The sequence below is a fragment of the Acinonyx jubatus genome, chromosome A3 (assembly GCF_027475565.1).
Source record: "Acinonyx jubatus isolate Ajub_Pintada_27869175 chromosome A3, VMU_Ajub_asm_v1.0, whole genome shotgun sequence".
NCBI classification, from domain to species: domain Eukaryota; kingdom Metazoa; phylum Chordata; class Mammalia; order Carnivora; family Felidae; genus Acinonyx; species Acinonyx jubatus.
The window spans coordinates 98489719-98506833 of record NC_069388.1 but is presented as its reverse complement, the minus strand read 5'-3'; the positions used below and the strand labels follow the sequence as shown (position 1 = coordinate 98506833).

At 53.9% G+C, this 17115-nt stretch overlaps 1 protein-coding gene across 2 annotated transcripts in view; it reads right to left on the bottom strand.

Moving 5' to 3' along the window:
- Positions 1-1641: 1641 nt before the first annotated feature.
- The window catches only part of ATOH8 (atonal bHLH transcription factor 8), a 32222-nt gene continuing 16748 nt past the window's right edge, over positions 1642-17115 (bottom strand). The window contains exon 3 of one of the 2 annotated variants that reach the window (XM_015075799.3): positions 1642-2708. In XM_015075799.3, the coding sequence (XP_014931285.2) occupies positions 2703-2708 (6 nt within the window). In that variant the 3' untranslated portion in view covers positions 1642-2702. The remainder of the gene's footprint in view (positions 2709-17115) is intronic. The other variant, XM_053200862.1, reaches the window with a different exon arrangement.

The window sequence follows — 17115 nt, the reverse complement described above, 5'->3', positions numbered from 1 at the left end:
GTGATTCCAATGTCCTGCCAGGGCTAGGTATTCCTAAAAGCCCTTCTCCCATTCCTCTGCACAGAGAAAACTTCTGTTCATCCTTAAAGACCCAACTCCCAAGGCCTCTTTGGAGGAATTGCCTGAAATACCCAACGACATCTTAGTCATCTGACTGTATCATAATTATTTGCTTATCTGCCTGTACAGGTCCATGAGCTCCGTGAAGACAGGTGCTGTGTGAGATCCATTCCTCCATTGTGAACACCCAGCTTAATGTCTGATAATGCAGCTAATGACCAATAGATGCTTCAGAACGAAAGGGAAGTATGTTACAAAGGCCAGGAATAAGAAAGGGGTGGGAGCGGAAGCCACAGGTTGTTTTTGGGTGGTAAGGCCATGGGGTCTGGTCCCCTGGCAGCAGGATGAGGGTACCTCCCCACCTTTTAGTAACAGAAAGGGTCCTCTTATGTCAATAAGTTTCATGCTGTTTGGTCCACATTTCCTGCTTCCCTAGGAAGTGTCACCAGCAATACTCAGAAAGTCAGGGAGACAAGTGAGTGGGGATATGCCTTGTGCCTGGAGCCCTAGGTGACCAACCTTTTTTTTTTTTTTTTAATGTTTATTTTGAGAGAGAGTGGAAAGGGGCAGTGAGAGAGAGAGAGGGGGGCGGAGAGAGAGAATCCCAAGCAGGCTCCAAGCTGTCAGTGCCGAGCCTAACGCAGAGCTTGATCTCCCCACCATGAGATCATGACCTGAGCTGAAATCCAGAGCTGGATGCTCAATCGACTGAGCCACCTGGGCACCCCAGTGACCATCCCCTTGTAGCCCCCATCCCAAGCCCATTCTGTCTTGCAGGGCACCTTTGCTCTGAGGAGTGCTCTGAGCAGTCTGGGTCCCCTACTTCTGTCCCAGATCCAGGACCTGTCCAACAACCTGGTTCTTGGCAAAGGGCCGTGCCTGGGAAACACTAGTGCAGGGGGAGGAGGCTCCTGTCAGTCAGCTGCACCTGCAGACATTCAGGACCCAGTCCAGGATCCGAGGGAGCAGACAGAGACGGCGTGGCTGGGCTGAACCAAGGGACAAATGTGCACCCTGCAGGAGCATAGCTCCTTTCCTCATCACCTCCCATCTCCCTGGGCAGCCCTGCCCCTGAGAGTCCTCTCCCCATTCTTATCTTATGACCTCTTCCCCACCCCCAAATGCCCACTGAGGTGAAGTGATGTGACAAGGCCACACAAAGACTTTGGGCTGGGACTGGACTATGGGGCCAGAAAGGGGGTAAGAGCACAGGATTTGGCGTGAGATCACCCTGATTTGAGGGCCAGATCCATCACTGTCTCCTTGGGGCCTTATTTCTTCATCTGTAAAATGGGATTAAAATGACAGTTCCCACCTCATAAACTTGTGGAATGGATTAAGTGAGGTATGAAGTGGAAAGAGCTCCTCACATGTTTCTGACCAGGCCTCGTGGTCACTAGTCCAGATTTGAGGTCATGGTGAGGGCTCCCTACACCCTGACACACACACACACACACACACACACACTCACATGCTCAACTTCTAGGCCGACACCAGCCTCTCCCCTCCTCCCACAACTCCCCCTTAACTGACCAGCCAAAGTCCTGGTCGCCCACAGAGTCCATTCAACACGAGCAAGTGTTTTCTTTACATGTTTGGGCTTTTACTTCAATTTGAAGCAGATGGTTGAGCACAGATGTGAACAGCTTTGGCCTTTTGAGCACAAGGAAGGAATAGGCCTTGGCTTTGAACATGCCCCTCGCCACCTTACTGGCCCATTTCCCTGGTCCCTTCCTTCCCTCTGCCCACCCCCTGCATAACCGGGAACAGACCACTGGCCTTCATGCAGGGCACCATCTTGTTTTCCCAGCCAGGAGGGTGGGCCATGGGCAAGGAGTGGCTGGATGGGCTGGCTGGGGAGCAAAGACCCTTTAGGCTGGTCACCTTGGGAGACAAGACCCTGGGGTGGGGTACGGAGTGGTCAAATTCGTTTCTTTTCCCCCTTACTCCCTTGCCATGATGCTCAGGGCCCAAGAAGCCTGGACCAGAACACTGACAATCAGGGTCAGAGGCCTAGGCAGCCAGTGGGAAGGAGAGAAGAGGGCCAGGATCTCACATCCCACTCCATATAAGCACCCCCAGCCCCCTCTCACAGCCCCCAGAAGGCTTATCTTGTACCCAGCCAGCTCAGGACCCAGCGTAGAAAGAGAGTGCCAGGTCAGAGGGTTGAGTGCTTCCAATGGTCACCAAATGTCCATCCCTTCCATGAGTTTCCTGTGGGATCGATGACTCGTCTTTGGCTTGAGATGGAACTCGGGCAACAGGAGGAGCAAAAGTCCTAGAGCAATGGGGTGGCTTTTTGCCGTGGGGTTTTGTCACCACCATTTCTTCAGTGTCTCTGTGGAATCTTTGGCAACGAATTTCTGCAGCCAGACAGGGGCCTCAGGCCCTGGGCAAGGGGGAGGCTTTGTTCTCCCCTCCCCACCAGGCCGAGGGCAAAGTGCAGAGTCACCAGAGTGGCTGAGGGGGGACAGGAGGGCAAGAGGGAGGCAGGTGTGCCCCTGCCCCACCCTGAGAGGCAGTGGTCTGAGCATCTGGTGGAATCCTGGAGAAGACAAGGCTGGACTTGGAGAGCTCACCTTCTCCTCGGGCTTGACCAGAACGAGGGCCCACGGAAGCATCCTTGGTCTAGACTGGGCCAGTCACTCCTGAAAGAAACAACCAACCATCAGAAAAACTTGACTCTCCTGACTCTTTCCTAAAGGTCAGCTGATCCCAGGAGCTGGCACCCCAGCACCTCCTCTCTCTTGATCCTTGCTGGCTCCTGCCCCGGGAGGGACCTGTGTGGCTCAGGCAGGGGACTGCATCCTGAGGGGTTCAGTAAGTGATGGAGCCGGCATCTGGACCCAGAACTGGCTGCCTCCAGAGCCCACACTGTCCCCTTACTCCTCACTCTGCATTTCAGAGCCATTGCTGACTTGGCCGCTTTGGGGATATGGGCAGGGCTGCAGGGGTTACAGGGGGGCTCAGGGACACCTGATGCTGATAACACAGTCCTCCGGGTCACACCTCTGAGGCATGTGAGTCAGGTCTGCCCCCCCACCCCCCACAGGAATGACCACCCGCAGCCCCTTTTCCCTACGCTGTTCAGACAAGAGCACTATACCAGGAGTCCAGGGGCCTCCTCTAGGTGCTATCCATCCACCCCACCAGGTGGGTGACCTGAGACAAGTCACTTAACTCCTCTGGGCCTCAGTGTTCTCCTGACACAGCTAGAGCAGGTCAATAATTTTCAAACTTTCTTTTAAGCATCAGAAATGAAGTCTAACCCGTGAAACCCTAACACAGAAAACAGATAAACACGGTCTGGTGTGTTTGCAGTAGCAGGGTAGGGAGGACACAGGGAGAGGGGGTCACAGGGTGCATTCCCTCCAACGGGAGGCCTGGGACATCTCTGAGAACCCAGGGTGTGCAGGAGCCTAGTTTGAAAACCACTAGGTTGCACCGTCGTGCGCGCCTCGCAGTCCCGACCTTTGGAACCCTCACTCTGGCAGCTGAACCTGGTGTCGCTCATGAGAAAACTGACCACAGGGTGTGACTTGCTACCAGGGACAGGAGACAGGGAAAGGTCACAGGGGCTGCTGGGACTTCAGGTTCTGGGGGAGGTCAGCACTGTGGGGGGTACGGGGGGGGGGGGTCCTGCGAGGCCTCCAAGTCTACCCAAACACGCCAAAGAGCAACAGCAGTGCCCTAACCTGGCACAGCACACTCCTACGAAAGCAGCTCCAAATACCGCTTCTCTGGGATTCTTGCAACAACCCTGAACAAACAGCTAAGTACTCGTTTTTGAAGCAAAACATCTGTCAGGCACCTCCACCATGCCAGGGGGGCTTTCTCCGCACCCTCATCTCAGAGGTGAGCCATTGCCGGTGGAGAGGGGGCGCTGGAAGCTGGCGGCCATCAGGATTCGAATGCGGATCGACAATGTTTGTTCTACCACAGAGAAGCTGCTTCTGCTGAACCGGAGGCTTGGGGAGCCGGGATGGGGCCAAGCCACAGCCTGGAGGGCCTGCCAACCACAGGCCCCGGTGAGCCTCGCAGGCCTGGGGCGCCGGGCTTGGCCAGCGGCCAGGGTGCGAGGCTGGGGTAAGGCTGGAAGTGGGGTCCGAGGAGGGTGAGAGCTGGGCCAGGAGGAGGGGGCGTCCCCTAGCTAACAGAGGCTGAGAAGGGAGAAAGGAAAGAAGAGGGAGCATCTTGATGGGGTGAGTCCCGGCTCACATCCTCCGAGCCCACAGTGCGGTGCATGGCTGGCCCCAGCAGGAATCTGCTTTTTGTTACCGAGTCTGAGGAGGAGGATTAAGAGGCGGAAAGGAAACCCGTGGGGATGGCACAGGGTCTGTGGTCCACGGGGTGATTTACAGCCCGCGTCAGCCAGTCGCTGGCTGCCTGGGCGGGCCCTGCGGAGAAGGGCCCAGAGTTCCTCTCTGTCCAGCCGGCCTGCGGTCTGGGGGTTCGGCGCAGAAAGCTGGCTGGGCAGGCGGGCCGGAGCTGTCCCACTGGCTACTCGGTCAAGACGCCAGGGCCCTGCCCGGGCTCGCTACTGGCCCTCAGGCCCTGCGGAAGCAATGACTACCACCCAAGAGCAAGGGAGCCAGGTTCTTCTCGCCAAAGCCTGACCTTCAGTTCTTGCTCCCACCCTTTCCCTGGTGTCTACACTGGACCTGAGTTCCCACCGCCCACCTCGGTACAGGAATCCCAGCACACATATCATCCATACGTGGAAGTCTTATGTCAAATGGGGCGTGGTGGGAAGAACACCGGGAGGCCTTGGGTGCCAGGACCTCCTCTGTGATTAACCAGCTTTGTGACTTTGGGGAACTCACTCTCCCTCTCTGTGCTTAATTCCTTCACTTGTACAGCACACACATGGATTTGCACGCCCCTCAAAGGGTACGAACATTAAGCAGGTGAGGTTATCCCATCTGGGAGTCTGGGAAACATTTTAGACCTTGACCCCACCTTGGAAAGTCACTACATATATTAGCGTATTAAAGGACTGAAAAGTCCTGCAATGAAGAAATTCACAAGACTTTATTTACTCGTTGTTTTCTGAACTCCTATGATCCTGTGATCACAACTGCACCCTGAGTCAATCTGTGGCACTTCCCTCTAGGTGCCTCCCAGAAGCAGCACTCGGCCACATCAAGTATCTGCTTCCTTCCTGCCTACCAGCTGGCCCAGTCTCTCAGTGCCCCAACTCAAATGTCCCAGTGGAGGCAGCTGGTGGTCCAGCCTCAATCAGATTTCCTCCACAGATCAGCTGTGGCTGAGGGGTTAGGAGACAAACCCATGGATGCCCCTTCAGAAGGGGCAGGGTGTATGTGTGTGTGTATTAATTACAGGCACATAATTACAAATGCGACAGAGAGGGCTGGCAAATACCCCCAACTTTGGCAACCGTACTACAGACCCCTTCTCATGAAACTGGTGGCAACATCCTATGTCACCTCATATAGAAGCACAGCCTGAGAGGGCCTCCCGAACCCCATCCAGCTCTGGGATTTATAGGTGGTGTTTCCTCTTTGGGCCAAGGCTCTGGGTACAGAGGGGAAAGGCTCTTGGCTCACTGCTCACAGAAGTCTCCTACATCCCAGCCCCTTACCACAGAAGATGCCCTTTAAACAGGTTCTGCAGTGAAAATAAACTTTGAACACGACTAGGCGAGATAGCCTCCCAGGTCCCTTTCCGTGGTCTGACGTGCTGAGTCCGATGGAGGTGATTTGGTCAGAGTGGCAAAGTGGCTGAGTCTATCACATTTAGAAATCATTTTTTTTAATCTGTTCATTTGTGGTCAGAACATCATTTGTGGTCAGAACATCAGCTCCACAAGGACAGGGACATGGTCTGTTTTGTTCCCTGACGTAGCCCGAGAGCCTAGAACAGTCTGGACACATACTAGCATCTTGATAAATATTTGTTGAACATGTGAATAAATATCTCCAGTCACAGGCATTTTATTCACCATAGCTTTTATATACCATGGAGTATGTTTCCTGTTTCAAATGTAACTTCGCATTTTTGAAAATATGCCTATGCTTTACGGAAACTTGGGGTAATTGTTGTGAATCCTGGAACAATTCTGCATCATTTTTTGCTTTTGTTCACCTCCAGTTTTTTATTCTGACTCTATGTCCTCTGCTTACCAAGTCTGTCTCTGGCTTTAGGTGGATTGGTTTCCTCTTTTGATCACTTCTGTGTATTGCAGGGCAATTTTACCATTTTAGGGGCATTTAAAAATGACTGTGTCTGCTTTCTAAGGTATTTTACCTTTTAAATTCATTTTCAGTCCATGTTACCTACTTAACCATTTTTCATTATTTTTAAATTATACATTTTTTTTTTTTTTTTTTACATTTTAGCAATTTGGATACAGCCTTCTACATGCAGAAAAAGACATCTAATGGAACGGAAATCCCTTCTTTTGCATTAGTTTGTCCTAAAAAGAATAGTCAGGTTTTAGATGTTAGTTTAAAACAAAAACACAAGGGGCGCCTGGGTGGCTCAGTTGGTTGGCTGAGCGTCCGACTTTGGCTCAGGTCATGATCTCACAGTTCATGAGTTCGAGCCCCATGTCAGGCCCTGTGCTAATGGCTCAGAGCCTGGAGCTTGCTTCGGACTCTGTGTCTCCCTCTCTCCCTGTCCCACCCCTGATCGCACTGTCTCTCTCTCTCTCTCTCAAATGAATAAACATTTAAAAAAAATTTTTTTTAAATACAAGAGACAAGCAGAGAGGACGTGGGAAAAGGATTTTTCAAGACCCATGCTATTAGGTATTATTTTTTCTTTCACTTTTAAGTACACCCATGTTTGGGCTGGAAAGGGGGTTCTGTGTTTGGTTCTAAATGCAGAACATTGGGGTTCACCTTGGCCCCAAAGTCAGCAGGCTATGGGGCTCTGGGCAAGTGAGTTAATCTCTCTATGCCTCAGTTTCCTCATCTTTATAGTGAACCTAGTAACAGTACTCACCTTCCAGTTGCCAAGAATCAATGAGACAATGGAGTGGTGCCCCACCCCCCCCCAGCAGGGCCTGGCACACAGTGGGAACACTGGAAGGTGCTGGCTCATGTTCCTGGAAAAAGCTGGGTCCTCGGTTTGACTAATGGGTGTTTAGAAACATAAAAAGGCATCACAGGCTGAAAAGTCTCAAAGTAAGTTTATGTCATCTTGACCAATTCGCTTTCAATGGATTGTTTTTAAAAATGTAGACACAACTTCTAAAATCACATAAGGCATGTCTCTTGCCTCATGAATGGATAACCAAAGTGTGGTGTATCCATGCCAGGGAATATTATTCAGCCACAAAAAGAAATGAAGCTCTAACACATTTCCAGAACATAGATGAACCCTGAGAAGAGTATGCTGAGTGAAAGAAGCCAGGCACCAAAGACCATGTGTCACAGGATTCCATTTACACGAACTGTCCAGAATGGGAAAATCCACAGAGTAGGCTAGGACTAAGGGACAGCGAAGACCGTGGGTTGGAAGAAATAGCTAAAGCATACAGGGTATTTTTTTTTTTTTTTTTGCCTGATACAAAAGTTCTAAAATTGTGGTAATGGCTGCACATAGGTGTGAAAATACTAAAAACCACTGAAGTGGACATATTTTTTTTTTAAGTAATTTTTTCTGTTGTTAAATTTATTTATTTATTTTGAGAGAGAGAGAGAGCATGCAAGCGTGCACACAAAGCAGGGGAGGGGCAGAGAGAGAGGGAAAGAGAGAGAATCCCAAGCGGGCTCCGCACCATCAGCACAGAGCCTGATGTGGGGCTCAAACTCCCAACTGTGAGATCATGACCTGAGCCAAAAGCAAGGGTGGGACGCTTAACCAACTGAGCCACCCACGCGACCCTGAAGTGGACACTTTAAACAGGTGAACTATATACGATCTCAATAAAGCAGTTAAGTTTTTAAAAACATTACACAGGTAGGACATGTTAATTATAGGAAAACTAGAAAATACAGAAGAGTGAACAGAAGAAACAACACTTCAATCACCTCAGTCTCCCCACTGGGAGCAAACCACTGATAGCCTTGGGTGACTTATTGTTCCATATATTTTTATGCTTAGACCTATCTATATAGTATTTTTTTTGTTTGTCTGGGTGTTTATTTGTTTACTTGTATTTTAAGATTTTTATTATTTAAGTATGCTTGGCACCTATATAGCAGTTTATGAAAGTGGAGTTATGTTGTGTAAACTGCGGGTGTTTGTTTTCTCCAACACCCCAGCCTGTACACCTTTGCATTTGGCAGATGTGTTTTCACATCTCCACGGGCCAGGCTGTGCTGAGGTTATTCTGGGCACAAGCACAGGCCTGGGCTTCTGGCCTCCCAACTTCCCAGGGAACTGGAAGCAGGTATGGACCAGCCCACCCCCAGCGCCTCCCGCCCCGCCTGGCCTGGGCGCCAGGGGTGACAGGCAGGAAATTTATGAGCAGTTGGAGTTGGCTGCTATTTTCTGAGGGCGGGAACATGGTGTGAATCAAGGATCCCACTGTGTCCGGGCTGGGAGGGCCCTCTGAGGTCCCAGCCATCTAAGATTTGCAAAGTTACGGCCAGAGCCCCTTGTGGGCCAGGAGAATCCGCCTGGGGACCATGAATTGGGAGAATTCATTTACTCATCAAAGATGTACTCAGTCCCTACTGGGTGCCAGCTCTGTGACAGGCACGGGGTTAGAGTCCCTGCCCTGGGGCAGCTGACGATGTAACTCCAGGGTGAGACTGAAAACCACTGCTGCTGGTACATGCCATTGATTCGCCCAGTCCCCCTTGTGTTCGCTCCTCACTAGAGGAGCGGCTGAGGTGGCCAGGGGCTCTAGGCTAGTGTGCAGACAGCTGCCTGGGCAGCTAAGAGGCTCCCCTGCCCTGCGGGCCCCAGCCCCCCAGGTGGGAGCATGGGTGGGTCCAGCAGTCTAAGCCCCCCATTGACTGAGGCCAGTGGAGACGACCAAACTTCAGTCAGTCAGTGACATACAGAAGAACTGTCCTACCGGGAATAATGAACCCCCTCATCACACAACGTTGAGGATGAGAGCAGGTAACCCTGGGGCCCCCTCCTGTGCTAAGACACCAGCCGCAGAACCGGGTCCAGGTATGCTGGGCAAGCATTGCGAGAGCACAGTCCACACACCCCACGCTGCCCTAAAGCTTTACTTGGAGTTACTCCTGCCGGCTGGACCATAAACTCCAGGAGGGCAGGGTTTTGTGGCTGGGTCCCTGCTGTCTCCCGGTCCAGGATAATCGGGGCTAACTCGAGTCCAGTCTCTTCACCCCCCAGGCCCCACTTCCACTGCAGGCTGAGAAAAACGTGCCTCTCCTCTGCACTCCCGAGGCACCGTATGTGGACTCCCACACCTCTCCGTGCCACGAATTATTGTTGGTACGCTTGCCATCATCATCCCCTCGCTCACCCCACATACCTCGAGTGTGAGCTCCCGAGGGAAGGAGGGGGTTGCGTCGTCCTGTCCACCGCTGTCCTCCCAGGCCTAAGGCCAGAAGTGAGTGAATCGGCACTCAGAGCTACCATCTACTGCCTCGTGCCGGGCACCACGCTGCCCTCCTTTGCATGTGCTGTCTTACACACTCCCTGGGAGGTGGCCATCTCTGCTCCCATTTTGCAGATGAGGAAATGGAGGCCGGTCCGGTTTCCTGACCGGCCTGGGTCACGCTGCTAAGATGCAGCAGAGCAAGGCAGACCCCCTGACCTCTGGACAGCTCAGCTTCTTCACTGGCAAGCGGGCTGGTGAGTCCCCAATCCATCCACCCAGCTGCCACCTTCCTTGGTTCTAAGAAAATCTCCATCTTTGTCCTTTGAGCCTAAGGGAAAGGTGGCTGGCAGTGGGAGGCCTGGCATTCCCAGAGCCAGGGCCGGAACCCAGAAGGAGCCCACTGAGCCTGCAGGGGATGGCCAGGGAGAGCCGCGGCCCCCGCCACGCTGACGCCTTCTTGGGCTACAGGCCGCTCTCTCTGGCTGCCAGTCTCTCACTTTCTTTCTCCATGCTTTGCCTATGTGTCTCTGTGCCAACTTTCTTTTGGCCTCTCCTTTGTTTATATCTCCCCGTCCATCAGCCTGTCTGTCTTTCTTGGCCCCCACCCCACCCCACCCAGAGCACAGAGCACTGGGAGGGTCGAGCTGGCCCGAGAGAGGCCTGAGGCCCAGCTGCTGCAGCTTCCCATCTGCTTCCCATTCTGTGATGTTGTCCAGCCAATTCCACTCGGCTACACACTGCTCTTCCAGACCCCAGGAGCTCAAGGAGCCCGTGACCTTGCCCCATAGCCAGGGGAGGCACTCAGGCTGGAGGGGAGCAGACAGCTGGGCAGACAGGTGGCCCAGCCAGGTGAGGAAGGCCCTGCTCCCTGGCAGCTTCCCGGTGGGCCCTGACCCATGCCCCTCACCCCACCCCCACCCCCGCTATGCACATACACACACACACACACCTAACCGCAGTGCTGACAGATCCCTGTCAGACCTGCTTCTTCCCCAGCTGGGGATCGCTGGCCATCACTGCCCTGCATCTTTCAGTGCCTCCCCCGCTGATCCTTACTGCAACTGACAGCAGGGGTGATGGGGAACCAAGCAGACAAGCCAATTCACGCCCAAATGCTGGCCAGCGCGCCTTTGCAAAGATCACGATGTATCTCTCCAGGAGACCTCCAGGAAGGAGTCTAGCTGTGGATATTTCAGGACGAGCGGGGCAACAACATGTGGTCATGGAGCCCCTGGAGAGCCCAAACGATCAAATGACTTCCACAAAAACAGCGTGCAAATGCAGTTTTAAGGTGAGAAAAACACCACCCCTACCACTTCTCATCATCCCTGGGCCTCTCACAGCCAGATTGCGGAGGCACGGTGGGGAACATCTTTGATCAGGGCTCTTTACTCACTGCCACTCTGTCCATCAGTGACACCACAAAAGTAGCTCCCAGCCGCATAAGGGAAAGGCCGAGACTGGAAGAGAAACGATTATTTTACCCACATGCGTGTGCACACGCACACCTACTGACAGGCAACACGGCACGGTGGCTGCATGTGCCAGCCGTGGCACCACACGGCCTCTGTTTGAATCCTGACTTCCTCATTCTACCAGCTGTGTGACCTTGGGCACGTTCCTTAACCTCTCTGTACCTCAGTTTCTTCACCTATAAAATGGTAATAATAGTAATCTACTGCAGGAGGTTGTAGGGAGGACTCAAGAGCACAGTGGCAGCCCCGCGAAGCACTCGGCACTAGGCAGTCACGTGCCAGAGCACACGTGTGTGCGTCTGTGTCTCCCTTCCATTGGCCCGTTAGCTCCTCAAGGCAGGACTGTGTCTCCACCTCAGACTGCCAGGGTCCCACCCAGTACTGGGCACAGAGGAGCTGCCTATTAGATCCTGGGGAGGACAACTGGAAACCCCTCCTTTCCTATGGCTTCCACTCGTCCGTTCTTTCGGCAAACATCTACGGAGCGTTTAGACCATGCCAGGCTCCCTTTGAGGCACTGGGGATGCTGCAAACAGAAAAACAGACACGGAGTCCTGCCCTCCCCGCACTGACATCCTAGAACCAGCTCTTGCACAGAAGCAGACTTCCCCAGAGAAAGGAAGCCTCGTGTTTTCTGTGCCAAAACAGCTTGGACAGGTCCTTTCCTAATAATTGATGCACTTCCCTGCATTCTCAGCCCGACGTTACTGGATGTACTTTAGCTTCCTCTTGACAACCCAAGGTCAAGCCCAGAAACATCGGGCCAGAGAAGACTCCACAGGTCCTCGAGGCCTCGGGGACCCTTTACCCAGACACTAAACGGCTCCAAGCCTCTTGGCTCTTCTGAGCTTCTGGCACTGCTCTCTTTGTTTTTCTGTTTCCTCCCACACCATCAGACCGCTGGCCGTGACTCTGGGCACTGTCCCTGCACCTGCTCCAGGTTACCACTTCAATAGGTTATTTCTGCTCAGCTGCTCTGATCTGAGACACCGGGGAGTCCAGCTTGTCAGAACTGTGCACAGATTAAGGGCTGTGGGCTCTGAAGAAGGCCCCTCCAGGGCTCCCCTATGAGCTTTTATGCTTGGCCCATGTGTCATTTAGCCCTGCCCTCCAAGGGGTGGGGCCTTTGTTTGTTTTGTTCTCCAACGTGACCCGGCACCCAGAACAATGTCTGACGCACAGTGGACATTCCAAAGTATTTATTCTTAAACAAATGTGCAGGACCCTCACGCTTTCTTCATCTTTTACTGCTCCTGTTAACTCAAGAGACTGAACAAGTAAGAATCACTGTGTGGATAGGCTGAGGGGGTGAGTGGGGCAAAGTGGGCCAACCTTTGCCAGTAACCATTCTGGCCGCCCACCCATGTCCCATGTGTGGGTGCAGGTGGGGCTGCGGGGGGCAGGAGAGCACCACTGCCACGGACTGGGTGGGGTGATTCTCAGCAACACCTCTACCCACCTGGATGGGAACTCAACCTACCATGTAGGAGGCCCCCCATCTGATCCTGACAGACGGTGCCTAGAGACCCAGCAGGACACCCGTGCGCGTGTGTGTGCGTGCAGGATGGACGGGTGTCCTCTGCGCGGCGATGCAATCAAGTCCTCTGTGGCCAGCCCAGTCTGATATCCATTCTCTAAATCACTGGGTGGGGAGGGGACACTGGGGCCCCTCTGCCCAGTGCCCTGATGCACGTGGAACCTCTCTGACCACACAGCATTTCCAGCTGACAAAGCCCTTTCTCAGCCATTGTTTCCTTGAAGCCTGCTCACCTGTGGCCATTTCCATCCGTGTTTTAGGAGGAGCAGAGCATAGAGAAGGCAAGACCCTGAGGTCACAAAGCCCATGAGTGGCTGGGCTGAGACTCAGACCCACATCTCCCAGTCCTGGGCCTTTCACTGCCAGACACTCTCTGCAGCTCATACGCACCTTGGGAGCAGCACAGGACAGAGACGGTCTAGATTCAGGAGCACCTGTGTCATGGGGCTGAGGAGCCTGCCTTACCCCACCTGGCCTGCCCAGCTGTGTGACCTGGGTGACTTCACCTCTGGGTCCCAGCCTCCCCATCTAGCTGCCATGGTTAGAAATATGTGTCTCGGGGAGGTCTGGGTGGCTCAGTCAGTTAGGCATCCGACTTTGGCTCAAGTCATGATCTCGCGGGTTGGTGAGTTTGAGCCCCACATCATGCTCTCTGCTGTGGGCGCAGAGCCCGCTGCAGATCCTGTTTCCTTGTCGCTGCCCCTCCCCCACCCTCTTGGATGGAAGGAAGGAAGGAAGGAAGGAAGGAAGGAAGGAAGGAAGGAAGGAAGAAATGTGCGTCTCCAGAGGTTGCTATAGGAGTTAAGTGAGTAACAGGCATGAGAGGGCTCTGCAAAGTGTAAAGCACAGCACAGAGAGGTACATGGTCACTAGTGGCCTAGCCTGGTCACCCAGGTTCTTTTAACCTTAGTGTCGTCAACTGAAAATGGAGCTATTTGCACTCACTTTGCGGAGCCACGGTGAAGAGGGAGCAAGCTCACGGAGGCGGGGTTCTGGCACTGTGGTTAAGGTTAGGACACCGGTTAGCCCCACTGAGAAGAAAACCACCCTGTCACAAATCAGGGCCAATGCTCCAGGGATGTCATGTAGCTGCATGTCATGAGCCTGCTGCAATCCCAACTGAGAGATCCTGATGTCTTTCTCACTTTCAGGGGGAGCACCCCTTCTTCTAGGACAGGTAGGGGATGTCTGGGCAGGACGACTGAACTGATGAGGAGAAAGGCTCTCTCCAGCAAAGCCCCTGTTCTGCCTTTGGATGTAACATGAGGATGAAGTGCTCAGTGCTGTGGCAGCCACTATGTAGCCATGAGATGAAGACGGAAAGAAGTCTCTGCCTTCAGCCTAGGAATACTCAGCCCCAGCTGTGTGGATATTAGTTGAAGGAATGGTGTGTCATTATTTGGGGGCCTACTATGCACCAGAAACTGGGATACAAAAATGAAAGGGCACCCAGTCTGACTGGAGAAGCAGGCACTAAATAAACACTGTATGCCTTAAGGTAGTATACTGTGGGGGTTATAGTATCACATAATATATCCTGTAACATACCAGCTAAAAGTGTAACAATATAACATGGGCGTCAGCACGTCACATAACAGAACATCTTACATCGTTACTTCACAGTATATCATAGGACACTCTCCTGAATTAGACTATACACACCCCTGTGGTAAAGGCAAGTAGAGTGGCCATGCTATGAGGCCCTGAGGAGGAGGCTGGGGTAGGGGTCAGGGAGGTCTTCCAGGAGGAACTGAGCCTTCCAGAATGAGCAGGAGTTAGCCAGCCAGACAGGGGAGAAGGGCATTCCAGGCAGAAGGAACAACATGAGCACAGAGGCCAAAAATAGCCCCTTTGGGCGAGGAGTTCCTTGTTGCTAGAGTGTAAATTGGGACACAGGGAGTGACCGGCTGGAGCCAGGTCACTTGGGGGAGGGTCAGGTGACCTATGAGGGGGTGTGGCCTCTACTCTTGGCCTGTAGGGAGCCCCTGAGGTCCCGAGCAGGGAGTGAAGTGGTCAGACCTGGCTTCTGGCTGAGCTGCTAGGAGGGGCTCAGGTGGGGGCCCACAGAGCCGGAGCAGTTGGGCAGCTGGGCCAGGTCCCAGGTGGCTGTGAATTCTGGGTGGAGGGCAGGAAGGTCTTGAAGGAAGGAATGGCTCCCTACTTCTCCCTCCAGAAATATTTTTACTAGGAGCTCAAGGAAGGCAGGGATTGATATCTTCCCCTAGAACCAGCTTTCTGGTGTGCTAGGGCAGATAAAAGGGGAGAACCAGTTCAAGGACAGGCGAGGAACGGGGGGCCTGCAGCCACCCCTCTGATCCGGGCCTTCTGCTGTGCTGGGTACAGTGTTCAAGGCTGAGCAGGGGGCAGGGAAGCCTCAGGGCTGGAAAGCAACTTCTGGTCATTGGGCTGACTCTACATTATAACCAGGGGCCTGGGGCCAGCAGTCATTCCTCCTTGCCCGGCCCCCCGCCCCCCTGCACCTTTGGCCCCACAAAGACCAATTTCTCAGGCAGAGGACATGGGAGAGAGGAGGGAGTTCACGAAACAGCTTCGTGTACTTTGTGCATCAATCCTTGAGTAGATCCGGAAGGCAGGCTAGGCATCTTCCAGACGGAACACTTGAACACGGCCACCCAATCACACAGCCCCGGAGCAGAGCTGAGGCTGGCTTCAGAGTCCGGGGCCCAGACACCTGCCCACTGACACCAAGCAGGGAGGGTAGATCTCAACCCCCTCTGAGCCCTTCAGACAGTAAGATTAATGGCCCCGAAATTGTGATAAACATAAATATTTGGTCCTTCTGGAGCTGCCTCTCTCCAACTAAAACTGGGAGGGGAGGAGAGAGAAAAGGAGGGCAAAGGAATGAAATGCAGGGGCCTGGGTACAGTGTAGATGAGACACACGGATGCCCTCCAACACCCACAGTCCTTGGCTTGTAAGAAGCCAGCCACCCACAGCCACGGGACAACAGACTTTTCCCACTGCTGCGGTGAGGGGTTCCGGAGCTTCCGGGTCTGCTGGGGCTGTGTGGGGGCAGACAGTGGGAAAGCGGTGCAGGGAATTGAGAAAGGAAAGGGGAGACCCCAGTCCCTTGGCCCTGACCTGTGTCCCCCCCCCCCCATATTAAATCAGCACCCTCTGACACTTGGGAGGCATCCCTCTTCCCACCTCCACCTGGCAGCCTGGGGTCTGAGTCTCAGCTCCACATCGGTGCTCCAAGGGGTATGAGGAAGGTGGGCCACGCCTTGCCATCTTGCTTCCTCCCGGAAGCTGGTGTCGCAGCTGCCGGCCCTGCCCCAGCACCCGTGGCCTCTGGACAGACCACAGGGTGACTGCTCCCAAGAGGTGCCCAGATTCCAGGCACACATCTCCCAGAAGCTTCTGGGACAGCCAGTTCTTTAAAAAGGCTTCATGTCATACTGCAATCAGCTGAGGGGCCCAAGCACAAGGGTGTTTATGAATGCCACTGTTCTCCCAAAGCATCTCCACGTTGCTCTCTGATGAGCCGACGAGGGTCTCTGCGTTATCTCTGCCCCACTGACGTCGCTGGCATCTTTTGTGCCTGGGTTTATGACTTTGTGCCTCTCGTCCAAGACCTGAGAATTGATGGCCTGGGCCTTGCCCATAGCGCGCCCTCCCAGGTACCTTCTTTCCCGTCTGTCCTTCCCTACCCCCTCTCCGCCCCCCCGCCCCCTCCACCCCCCCCCCCCCCCCGCCCAGGTTTTATGAAAACAGTCACTTCCAACTCCCTCCAACTCTAACAGTTTTGAGAAGGAAAGGATTCTGGCAGCATCCAGGAGAACTAATTAGGTGGTCTTCAGGCACCTTAGAGGAAGAAGAAAAGTCATAAGTGGTGTAAGAAGAGGAAGAAACAACATAAAAAGAAAACGAGGGGAAACAAAATAAAAACCAGAGATAAAAAGTCAAGAGAAAACGGCGGCGCCTGAGAAACAAGAATTCCAGCCGCCAACTTTTACGGCGTCCAGCCCTGTTATTCATAAGTGAGTTTCCTCTCTCACAAAGGACCTTTTGCACGGTTTTCCCTTCTGCCTCCAAACCAGCTGCTCGCGCTGTTGTATCCTGAGTGATGATGAGGCTCTGAAAGGGTTTTTTGGGAACAGATGGCCAGGGGAGAGCTGGGGAATGTGCCAGCAGAGGGCTGGGCGGGCTGCCAAGGCCTGCGGTGACTGAGTGCTTGGGCTTCCAGCTCGCGTGCTTTCCCTGCCCTCTGCCCTCCGTGGCGCCAGCAGGCCTTCCCAGCGAGCGCTCGGAACATCTGGAGTCTGGGGCTGCCAGGAGGGGGGGCCGCGGCGGCCGGGCGGGGGACCCTCTGTTCCAGCGAAGCTCCCATGGACTCGCCACCAGGCCCGCCTCGCAGAACAGCTAATCAAAACCACAGCGCCCCGAATGGGAACCAGGCGTGCTCCCAGCTGCAGCCAGAGGCCGCCAGGCGACTTAACCCGGTGTCAAGCCTCGCTGGCGGTGCAGCGCTGGGGGTGCGCGGGGCTGATGACACCCCCAGCCTACCCCACCCCGCGCCACCCCCAGCGCCA